Here is a 12,455-nt window from a genome sequence, read left to right as displayed (position 1 = left end):
TTTTGGAAATTACACCACCATCATTACATAACATTACTCTGTTACTACCAGTATATGAAAATGTGCTTCACTTTCTATAGTGAGTATAGAAAATGGTTTTACACATTACAAAGATGGAACAAAGATTAATTCTCTTCCCCCTATTTTCAGGTGATTCCCCCCCCCCCATTTAGATACAAACATATTTGCTTTTGCTTTCACTGCCATCTAGTCAGTTCTGACTCAGAGCAACCCTTAGTTGGGTTTCCCAGGAGGTATCTCTACTGAAGTGGATTGCCCAATCTTCCTTCCTCAGAGTGGCTGGTGGGTTTGAACCACCAGCCTCTGGTTAGCAGTCAAATGACTTAGGCACCATGTCACCCGAGCTGGGGGGAACTAATTATTGACGAGGTAAGAATTTTTCTTGAATACAATTGAATGTAATGGGAATATATTAGATCAAAGTAGTGGGAATACTATAGCCAAATAAGTTCAAGATTGAAAGGCTGTAACTTAATATTTATGATCACTTCTTAACCAAACCAAACCAAACTCACTGTCGTCGAGTCAGATCCAACTCATAGGGACCCCTCCTTTGATTTTTGAGGCAGTATCAGTATGGAAGTAGATTGCCCAACTTTCCTTCCAAGGAGGGGCTGGTGGATTTGAACCACTAGCCTTCTGGTTAGCAGTCAGATGCCTTTTCTTACATTAACTTTTAAATTTTTCAATCAAGATAAGAATAAAATTCGTTTTTTATTTAATTCATAAGGTAACAATGCAAAAAAGAAAAAGCTACATAAAAGCTTACTCAAGATCAAAAAAGGAAATTGTAGGACTGAAAGTCAGTTTTTCAGATAAATCTGTTCACCGTACCTTACAAGCCATATGAAATATTTTTAGTGTGATAAATAGGAAGTTTTCTTTGGAGATATTTGTTTTCAGGAATTATTAGACTATTGATGTGGAGGAATATAATGAAGAAACAACAATGAAAATGTTTGTTAAGCCTATCATGCAGATGTTGTAAAAGAAGGAAAATGATGAAGTAATAGTATGAAAGAAAAGAAGGTAGAAATAGGGGAAGGAAGGAAGGAAGTAAACAGAGAAGGAAGGACAAAGAAAAGCACAGGAAGAGAGAGAAGGAGAAATGATATAAATAACAGAGAGTTAGTTATTTTGAGAATACAGTGCCTTATATAGTGCCCAAAAGAATCCTGGGGAAGAGTTCCAAGAGGATAGAAAGTTCTGAAAAAAGTGAAATACAGCAACGTGGAGAGGGAGGATCACATTTATTCCTTAGATTTTGGAAAAGTTCTTGAATGAAACATTGTACAAGATCTTCAGGATTTATTTTTGTGATAAAAATTTACCACCATGTATTTTGCTTCATTTTTTTTTTATAAGAGTGTCTGTGAAGTAGTCTTCTCAGTGCTCCGTTCATATCTTTATTTCTTAGCGTGTAAATGACAGGATTAAGGGTAGGAGTCACTACTGTATAGAAGAGCGAGATGAATTTCCCTTTAGTATGGGCATAAGAGCTGTTGGGTTGGATATAGACAGCAGTGATGGTCCCATAGAAGAAAGACACTACCATCAAGTGAGAGCCACATGTCCCCAGGGCTTTGTTCCAGGCCTGGACTGACCCAATCCTGATGATTTCCCTGACAATACCGCCATAGGACATTAATATCAGTGATAAGGGCAGAAGGAGCAAGACCAGTGAAGCCACAAAGAGCTGGACCTCATTGGCATGGATGTCCACACAGGCAAGCTTAATCATAGAGGGTACCTCACAGAAGAAATGGTACAGCCAGTGATGTCCACAGCGAGGCAGCCAGAGGGTGACAGTACCCTGAATGAAAGCATTTCCCATTCCACTCAGCCATGCAACTCCTGCCAGAGCTTGGCAAAGCCGTGGGTTCATCACAGCTGAGTAGTGGAGGGGTTTGCAAACAGCAGCATAACGATCAAAAGCCATCACAGCCAGGAGAACACACTCAGTGGAGCCCAAGGACAGGGAGACATAGAGCTGGATAGCACAGCCCGGGAACGTGATGGTCTTGGCTGGTCCTCTTAGATTCCACAACAGCTGGGGGACAATGCTGGTGCTAAAGCAAATATCAACTAGTGAGAGATGAGTAAGGAAAAAGTACATGGGTGTTTTAAGTTTGGGGTCTGTGAAGGAAATCAGAATAATAACTGTATTTCCCACAAGTGTAAGGAGGTAGGACACCAAGATAACCACAAAAAGTATCTTTTCCACTTGGGGTTGGTCAGAGAAGCCCACCAGGATGATGTCTCCTTTGAAACTGCTATTGGTCATTCCCATTGCCCTGCACAGAAAAAGGGAGGAAAACATTTTAAGAATTTGGAGAGAAGGAAAATTGTTAGCCTTTGGTCATAGTATCAATCTTTAAAATAACTGTTTGAGATACTAACCTTGAGAGAAATCACAGTGAACCACAGAATAAATTTTGACACATTTTCCTTCAGAAGACGATGTTAAGAAGAAGACACAAAACAGAGAGGCACATGGTGTCTAATTATGAAAGCAAAGCATTTTCTTGAAAGATAACTATTAGAAGCTGAGATATAATTTCTCTCTCTCTCTCTCTCTCTCACACACACACGTACAACACAACAAAAAGGAGATGAAAAAGAGAAGGCCAGAGGAATAAAATATTTGTAATTAATTTATGGCTTATGACAAGTCATTCAAATTAAATGGGGGAACTCAGTAATATAGATATTCAGTACATGTGAGTAATATATATAATGATTTCCATTCTTCAACCATAAATTTTGAGATGGGAACTTGTTTCAAAGATGTTCCTTATATGAATGACAGCCAGCTGCTAGAGACTACAGAGAGCATTATTTTTTTCCCTATGTAATGGCAAACATTTGTCTATTGAACTTAACAATATAAACAATTGTATCTAAACATTGCAATGTATAATCATTATGCACATACATAATATAAAAAAATGTGTTTCCTTTACGAATTCATTAACTCATTTATTCCACCAGCTTACTAGTGATAGAAATCCATGTCATGCATTCAGAATAACCCTTTGGGTTGAATGAAGGGCATGTTGTATCTGAATGGAGTGAATGAGTGTCAGGGAAAGGAAGTAATTTTAGTTGGATGAAAGAGGCTGTTCCAATGTTCATCAAACCCACCCAGAGTTTTACCTTCTAGAAGATTAAAAGTACCGAGACTCTTAATGGGCTTGTACAAGTCCAATCATCTTTAAAAGTGCACGTTTATAAATATGTTCACTGACACAAAGAATACACCCTAAGACCATAAATGTACCTCATATTAGGACAAATAGATATTTTCTACATATCATTAACAAAAATAATTCAGGTCTTAAAATTCTATCCTAATAATTGCATATCCTGAAATTGTTAAATTACTTGTTGAAAATCATCATGGAAATAAAATATATTAGACAATTCTTAACAATTAGTCCCTTATATTAGTTTAAGTTTTTATGTAAAAAATATACTAAGTAGAATTCAGTGGAAATGAAATGAGGTCAAGGGAAGGGTCAAGTAAAGGTTTAGACATCTAGTAATAGTATGAGGTCATTCGTACTCCCTCAAATGGAGTTGGTGCAATTGTGTGCTGTGGAGTCATTTCCAACTCAAAGTAGCCTATGGAACAGAGAACTGGCCCATAGGGTTTCCTAGGCTGTAATCTTTATGGAAGCAGTTCACCAGATCTTTTCTTCCACAGAGCTGCTGGTGGATTTGAACTGTCAACTTTGCAGTTAATAGCCAAGCACTTTAACTGTTACACCAGGAGGGGTCCTTCAAAATAGTGTAAGGAGAGTAATGTAGTAAAAAGAGATTATGAAAGGGATCTTAGAGAAAAAACTAGTTTATATTTTTTTTCAAATTCTACCAAATGCACTCACAATTATATCCATATGTGTCTATACACACAAAGACAAATACACACATCCATACAATAACTTTTTTTCCATTCATTCACTATCAATTTCTATCCATTTAGCTATGGTACCCTAAAACATATTCTTTTTTTTTTTCCTGCCAAAAGAATAATATAAAGGAAGACTCATGTCTCTCTCCTACTCTCTTTAATGAAGCTTGCCATTTGCAACTTTACCCATTCCAGAAAAAATGCCATGTAAGGTCAATTCACAGTCATGAACTGGTTCCTTCTTTATGAGAGTATGTTCATTTCAAGCTTGTGGAAGCATTTTATTTCACTAGAAAACAAAATTTAAACCTGTGTACCATATTGTCTCGCTGACCTAGATTAACATCAGATTTTAAAACATAATCTCAATTTATTGTTAAAAGAATCAGAGGCATGACAAATCATACTGGTGTGGGTATAAAATGGAGGCATGAAAAGAAGTTTTTATATACTGATAACCGCATTTGAATATGAAAAGGATATTTCAGCCATTAAGTGCAAACTGCTATACCTTGAAATGACAGGTCAGTGCTTGTGTGCTGAATGGAGGGGTCTTTATTTAAGTGGAGATCCCTGAAGATCATCAACTCCAAAGAGACTGCAAAGGGCACAGGACCCTGAACTTAGGGACTGAGTTCGCACATCATGGAGATTAATATTAATATCAGGTGTCGTACTTCCCAAAGATGAATTGTCCCAGGAGATAATTCTAAAGGAGTTGTTTTTGCCTCTCTGCTCTTTCAGTATTAGTTAGATCTAGGCAAAATTGCAATGACATCTAAATTCTGTTCTTCTATTCCCCTAAAGTCGAGTTGTTTTCTTGTTTCTGCCATAAGATAATCTGAAGTTTTATGAGGAGCTATAATTTTTTTAAAAATAAATGATCTTACATACAAAAAGGCAAAGAGTTTATAAACTGATGAATTATTACAAAGTGAAACAGTTAATCAAGAAATGAAACATAAGGAACACTCTAGAAGAATCCATAAATCCCTTTCTATATAATACTTTTTCCTGTCCCTCATGTAACCATTTTTTTCATTGTTTGTGAACTACTTACAAATGATCCTGCAGCATTGTTTATCTTGTTTCTGCCTGTATTCTCTGAACATGAGTTTGAGATTCATTCATGGTGTCACAATGGAGTACAACCTTTATTACTGCATTCATTGTATTTTATTTTATGACCATGACATAATTTATCCATTGTAGAGTTGATGGACATTTGGGTTGCTTCTAATTTTTGTCTTTTATAAATAATGCTGTTATGAATATTTTTGTATGTCTTTTAGTGAGTAAGAGAACTTATGTAGAGATTTGTCTTGGGATTTGCCTTGGATTGGTATTCTCTGCCATAGAGTATGCACCTGTTCAATTTTAGTAAATACTACCAATGTGTCATAGTAGTTGTACCAACTCACACTCGTACAAAAAATGTGCATTCCAATTACTCCACATTTATGCATACACTTAGTATTTTATGTCTTTTCAACTTTAGCCATTCTGATGGTATGTCTTAGGAATCTCATTGTGAGATTAACCAGATTCTCATAAGTTGATAATTCATTTAGAGATCTCTTGTATGGAGACCTGTCCAGGAGCCTAGGCTTTTTCTCTAATTGATAGGCTGGGAATTTTAAAATATTCTAGACTCAAGCCATCTGTTAGTTAATGTATGTTTCAAGATGGCTTATTTTATTTTGGGATCAAGATAAAAACTATTTGAATTAAGCATTTTTTTATGTGGTCAACATGGAAAATTCAATTGCATTTTTATATATCAGTAATACTGGAAAACTATTATTTTATAAATATACTTAGAATAGCATTAATAAATAAAATACTAGAAAAATATTTAAAAAGATGTATAGTATACCTACTCATTTTTCATAATATTACTGAGAATTTTAAAAAGACAAATAATTGGAAGATGACAATTACTTTTGGATTGCAAGATTCAAAATTATAGAAATATAAATTATACCTTTTATGTCTATCTTTTATCGCCATGTTTAGAATCATCTCAATTAAAATTTTAACAGGATTTTTTTGTGGGAATCAGTAAGATCATTAAAAAATTTATATAGAAATGTAAAACACCAACAATACCAAGAACATTCCTGAAGAAAAAAGACAAGATATGAAGACCTTCCCTACTGTCTATCAAGATACAATATAAATCTTAAGTATATAAGGAAGTGTGGTATTTGTACAAGGAGAAATATGTAGACTAATAGCATCAATAACAGACCAAATACATATGGACCCTTTGTCAAAAACAAAGCTGGCATTGCAAGTCAATGAACAAAGAAATTTTTCAATACATAGTGTTGCAATAATTAATTTCTCAAGTGGAATAAATGAAATGTGATCACTATGTCACATCATCCACAAACATCCTTCCAAATAATTGAGACCCAGCTATGAAAGGAAAAACAACATCTTCATAGTCTTATCAAGGCAATGATTTCTTAAATAAGTTCTTTCCTGTTGTTGTTAGGTTCTGTCAAGTCAGTTCTAATTTCTGCTGATCCTATGTACAATAGAATCAAATACTGTCTTTTCCTGTACCACCCTAAAAATAATTGCTATGTTTGATCACAAGGTTATAGCCAGTATGTATCTGAGTGCCTTCCAAACTGTGAGATTCATCTTCTCACACTGTATCAAACAATGTCCCACTGCTAGTCATAAGTTTTCATTGGCCAGTTTCTTCAGAAGTAGATTGCCAGGTCCTTTCCAATCTGTCTTAGTCTTGAAGGTCCACTGAAACTTGTCCACCATGGGTAACTCTGCTGGCATTTGAAATTCCAGGGGCATAGTTTCTGGCATCATAGCAACATGCAAGCCACCATACTATGACAAACTGACAAATGAACAGTGGCAAATAAGTTATAGAAATCTTAAACTACAAAGAAAAGGATTGATTGATTTGACTATATTAATATCAGTCAAAAAGCTTCATAATTCCTCCTGAGCTGAATTCCTGGGAAGACTTGTTTTTTTCTGGCACAACATCCCTCTTCCTTAGAAAGTCTCTTCCAACGGTATGCACATTTCCTCCCACCCTGCTTTGCACATCCCTTCCTTTCCTTCAAACTTCTCCCCCCTGATTTAGTTTGCACAGCTCCAGGGTTTGCATCAGCCCCACATGGATGCACACTCCTGCCAGTCTACAAACTCATTCTTTCTCCGAATCTGCCTCACTGTCCCCAAAATGTAAGGAAATGTGTTCCTCTTACAAAATGTGCAAAGATTTTTCATACTATCCCCTTATTATCTTTTTACTCTATTTAGAATATATAATGATGTTTCATTTTAATTACTGATATTGGTTGCTTGAGCTTTATTTCTTTTATTTTCCCTTGAACAATGTGCCAAGGATAAATTAATTTTCATAATTTCTCCCAACAATGTGCTTTTTGTTTTTTTAATCCTTTCAGTTGTACACTGTTGTCGTTAGGTGCTCACGAGTCGTTTTTGACCCATAGCAACCCTCTGTGCAACAGAATAAACACTGCCCAGTCCTGCGCCTTCCCCACAGTCCTTGCTGTGCTTGAGCCCATCATCACAGCCACTGCATCAATCCATCTTGTTGAGGTCTTCCCCTTTTTCATTGACTCACTACTTCACCAAGCATAATATCCTTCTTCAGGCATTGGTCCCTTCTGACCACATGACCAAAGTATGAGAAAAGAGGTCTGGCTGTTCTCACCTCTAAGGAGCGTTCTGGCCATACTTCCTCCAAGACAAGTTTGTTCACTCTTCTAGCAGTCCGTGGTACATTCAATATTCTTCACCAACACCACATTTCAGTTCTTCTGAGGTCTTCCTTATTCATTGTCCAGCTCTCACATGCATATAAGGCTATTGAAAAGTCCCTGGCTTGGGTCGGGCACACTTCAGTCTTCAAAGTGGCATCTTTGCACTTTAACATTTTAACCACATCTTTGCATCAGATTTTCCAATGTTATACATCCTTGGATTTCTTGACTGCTGTTTCCATTGACATTGATTGTGTATTCAAGAAAAATGAAATCCTTGACAACTTCAATCTTTTTTCCATTTAACGTGATGTTGCTTATTGGTCCAGTTGGGAGGGTTTTTGTTTTTTCTATGTTGAGGAGTAATCCATACTGGAGGCTGTAGCTTGGATCTTCATCCATAGATGCTTTAAGTCCTCTTCACTTTCAGCAAGCAAGGTGTGTCATTTGCATGTCACAGGTTGTTAATGAGTCTTCTTCCAATCCTGATGCCTTATTCTTCTGCCTATAGTACAGCTTCTCAGAATACTTGCTCAGCATACATATTGAAAAAGTGTCTTTAAAGGATACAACCTTGATGAACACCTCTCTTGATTATAAACCATGCAGTATCCTCTTGCTTTGTTTGAACAACTGTCTCTTGTTCTATGCAGGTTCCTCATGAGCAAAATTAAGTGTTCTGGAATTCCCATTGTTTTCAATAATATCCAAAATGTGTTATGATCCACAAATACCTTTTTATAGTCAGCAAAACATAGGTAAATATCTTTCTGGTATTCTGTGCTTTCAGCCAAGATCCATCTGACATCAATAATGGTATCTCCTGTTTCATGTGCTCTTATGAACCTGGCTTGAATTATTGGCAGTTCTCTGTCAGTGGACTGCTGCAACAGGTTTTGAACTATCTTCTGCAAAATTTTATTTTCCTATAGCATTAATGATATTGTTTTATAATTTCTGCCTTCTGTTGCATCACCTTTCTTTGTAATGGGCACAAATATGGACCTCTTCTGGTAGATTGACGAGGTAGCTGTCTTTCAAATTTTTTGGTATTCATGAATTAATGCTTCCAGACCTCCATCTATTTGTTGAGACATGTCATTTGGTATTAAGCCAAATCTGAGAAACCCTCCCCACCCCTTTTTTTCCCCATCAATGTATTTAGTGTAGTTTGAACTTCTTCCTTCAATATCATCAGTTCTTGATCATATACTACCTTCTGAAATGGTTAAACATCAACCAATTTTTTAGGGAAAGTGAATGTGAGTATTCCTTCCATCTTCTTTGGTGCTTCCTGGAGCTCTGGTGGCATAGTGCCTAAGGCATTTGACTGCTAACTAGAAGGCTGGCAGTTCAAACCCACCATCCATTCCTCAGAAGAAAGGTTGGGCAATCTACTTCCGTAGTGATACTGCCTTGGAAACCCAAGGAGGGGTCATTATGAGTTGGGTCCCACTCGATGGCACATGACAACAACAACAAGCATCCATCAATATTTTGCCCATAGAATCCTTCAATATTGCAATTTGAGACTTGAAGTTATCCTTCATTTCTTGCAGTTTGAGAAATTCCAAGCATGTTCTATTCAGTTCTTATACTTGAAATCATCTATTCAACTCTTATACTTCATTATTTCTTTTGTTTGCTTTAGTTGCTCTATTTGCCAAGTCTCTCTGGCATCCATTTTTGTCTTTTCTTTCTTTCCTATCTTTATTATTATTATTATTACTACAAAATATTTCAAATAGAAAAAAAAAAGAGTAGCACAAGGAACCCCCATGTGCCCATAACATAGTTTCAGAAACTATCAACTAATAGCTAATCTCTCTTTATTTACATTTTAAATATCTTCATGCATATTGAAACTGTCTCTTAATTAGCCATCTATTTTTCCTTGCTTTCCCTCTCCTCCCATCCCTAATAACCAACAAAGAAAATTTCCTTCCCTGTGTAAACCTTTCTGTGATGTTTTCCAGTAATGGACTCATATAATATTTGTCCTTCTGTGATTGACTTATTTCACTCAGCATAATGTCCTCCACGATCATCCATATTATGAGTTAATTTGCTTATTATTCTTTAATGTTGCATAGTATTCTATTGTGTGTATGCCCCACAGTTTGGTTATATATTCATCTGTTGATGTTTACATATGGAAGATTACTTTCTTTGTTGGTTACCAGGGGTGGGAGGGGTGGGGAAGGAAAATTACTAAGTAGGTGTTTTGGTTTTGTAGTGTAGCTCTAACATAAAATACCACAGATGGGTGGCTTTTACATATGGGAATTTATTCTCTTACAGTTTAGGAAGCTAGAAGTCTGAATTCAAAGTGGCAGTTATAGGGCTGGAAGGCCCCTCAACCTTGGGCTTCAGGTCTGCCTCTTTTTCTTGGCCCACTGGAACTGGAGCCATCTGTTAACTCAGGTAGCTGCTGGCTGATGATTCTGACAGATCCATACTCAACAAGCAAAATGGCACAGTCTCTTTCTTTGAAACATAGCAGGTCACTAGTTCAAGCCCATTAACCGTTCCAGGATCTACAGCGCCAGCATGGCAGGCCATTGAGATGAAGACTTGACTAAACACAGGTTCCAAGCATGCCAGAAAGCTCAGATATTTTTCTGAAAGCTGTCTTATATACTGGAAGCAGACCATATCCCTCAGGCAGTTACTCAACTGCTCCAGTAGATTCTACCATGGAGTTGATTACCAGTCTCATCATGGGGAATAACTACATCTAGCTGCCCAACCAATCAAAACCAGCCCAGCCAAGTTGACACATAACTACTACAATAAGAAGAAACAATTATTGATTTGGGTGAAGGGAAAGACAATATACCAAAAATGACTGAGCAACACAATAACAGTAAGGGATCTGACTCATTGTGATCTCTCTTTGGGTTTCCAAGGCAGTATCACTATGGAAGTAGATTGTCTGATCTTCCTTCTGAGGAGTGGCTGTTGGGTCTGAATCTTCAGCCTTCTGGTAGCAGTCAAATGCCTTAGGCAATACACCACCAGAGCTCCCAACCATGGGATCAGAAGGGCATTATTTGCACAGGGACTTAGCTCAGAGGGCAGGAATATATAGGAAAGAAGGAGACAGGGAAAAGTTAACCACAGAGAGGAAGTGAGAAGAGAGCTGTTACATTATTGGGATTGCAATCAATATGATGAAACAAAATATTCATGAATTGTTGTATGAAAAAGGAATTTGCTATAAAATTTCACACAAATCACAATAAAAAAGAAAAAAAAAGGTATTTGCAATGAGTAAGTGGTTGGTCTTGCAAAAATCTATGATACAATCTCTGGCATCATTTCTATCATGAAGGACATATTTTCTGAATACCTATCCTTCTTTATTTCCAAGTTCTGCATTGCAATCAACAGCAATTGTCGATGTATCTTGATCGTATATTTCATCACATTCATACTGCAGAAGCTGGTAAAAATCTTCAATTTCTTCATCACAATTGTTTTAATGTTATATAAGTGCAACTAAGAAAATCATTACATTTGATTAAGGATTTGTATTCTTTGAAAACTTGTAATAGAAAATAGGTATTATTAATGATGAGACTGTGTGTAGGGTAAACACTGTACATACCTAAAAATGGCAGTGTTCCTGATAAAGGCACTGAAGGGGTTTATCAGGCTAACTCATTGTGATTATTGTTTTAGTGGACATGTGTGGCTGTAAACCAGGCCTTGAGACAGCCCCAAGAGATATACAAAGACACCTGGACTCAAAACTCTACTTTCTGGAACATGGGCATGCAGGAATGAGAGTCTAAGGTCATGTGAGTCCTGGCAAGGAAACCCTTTCATGTACTTTTAGTACAAAAAAAATCACATGTAGCCTTAAGGCAGTGCGGTTTTGTCTCTCTCTCTCTGTTTGTCCATTCTGCTGCCATTGAGCTCCCTGTATGTCAGTCCCAATAAATCCATGTCACAGAATATGGCTCCAGGTCATTTCTTTGGTCTCTCAGCCCTTAGTGGGAATATGCCTTGAATTTGCTAGGGATTTTCCCCCACAATAGGATTAAAATGTTTCATAAGAAGCCAACTACAAGTTATTTATTATTTCCTGAGTATTTGCAATAGGGGTATAATGTTGATTACATCAGTGATGAGGGAGCTGAGAAGCCAGAAGTGGAATGTAAATTAACCCTGAGATTAGAAACATAAACTAATATCATCCCTGGACTGGAGAAGAAAAAGAGTAAAAAGACTAGGATCACTTGGGAGAAAGCAGGACTATAGTAGCTCTCCCACGGGAGCTGGAGCAAACAGGAGAAGCCACCACTACTAAAGGAGTATCTCACAGCATGGTTGTTCCTGCAGTTACCTGCCACTGAGTCAACTCCAACTCATAGCAACCTCATGCACAACAGAATGAAACACTGCTTGATCATGTGCCAGTCCTACAATCCCTGCTATACCTGAGTCATCAATGCAGCCACTGTGTCAATCCATCTCTTTAGGATCTTCCTCTTTTTTGCTGATCCTCCACTTTACCAACCATTTAATCCATCTGCAGGAAATGGTCCCTTCTGACAACATGACCAAATTAGGTGAGACGAAGTCTGGCCATTCTTGCTTGCGAGGAGCATTCCATCTGTGCTTCGTCTAGGACAGATTTGTTAGTTCTTCTGGCAGTCCATGGTACTTTCAGTATTCTTCACCAACACCACAACTCAAAAGAGTCAATTCTTTGTTGTTGTTGTTGTTGTTGTTAAGTGCCATTGAGTCGT

The 12,455-nt window shown here is 37.1% G+C and overlaps 1 protein-coding gene across 1 annotated transcript; it reads right to left on the bottom strand.

Moving 5' to 3' along the window:
• Window positions 1-824: 824 nt before the first annotated feature.
• Window positions 825-2,311, bottom strand: LOC103211158 (olfactory receptor 2G3-like). Its single transcript, XM_007957076.2, has 2 exons — window positions 1,368-2,311; window positions 825-855 (listed from the first exon to the last, which is right to left on the bottom strand). The coding sequence occupies exons 1-2, from the start codon at window positions 2,309-2,311 to the stop codon at window positions 825-827; spliced, it is 975 nt and encodes a 324-aa protein (XP_007955267.2).
• Between the last annotated feature and the right edge of the window lie 10,144 nt (window positions 2,312-12,455).

Source organism: Orycteropus afer, unplaced genomic scaffold (assembly GCF_000298275.1).
Source record: "Orycteropus afer afer isolate SDZICR_OR568_19922 unplaced genomic scaffold, OryAfe1.0 scaffold00701, whole genome shotgun sequence".
Classification (NCBI taxonomy): domain Eukaryota; kingdom Metazoa; phylum Chordata; class Mammalia; order Tubulidentata; family Orycteropodidae; genus Orycteropus; species Orycteropus afer.
Note: the sequence above shows the minus strand (reverse complement) of the source record. Positions and strands in the feature narration are given on the sequence as shown.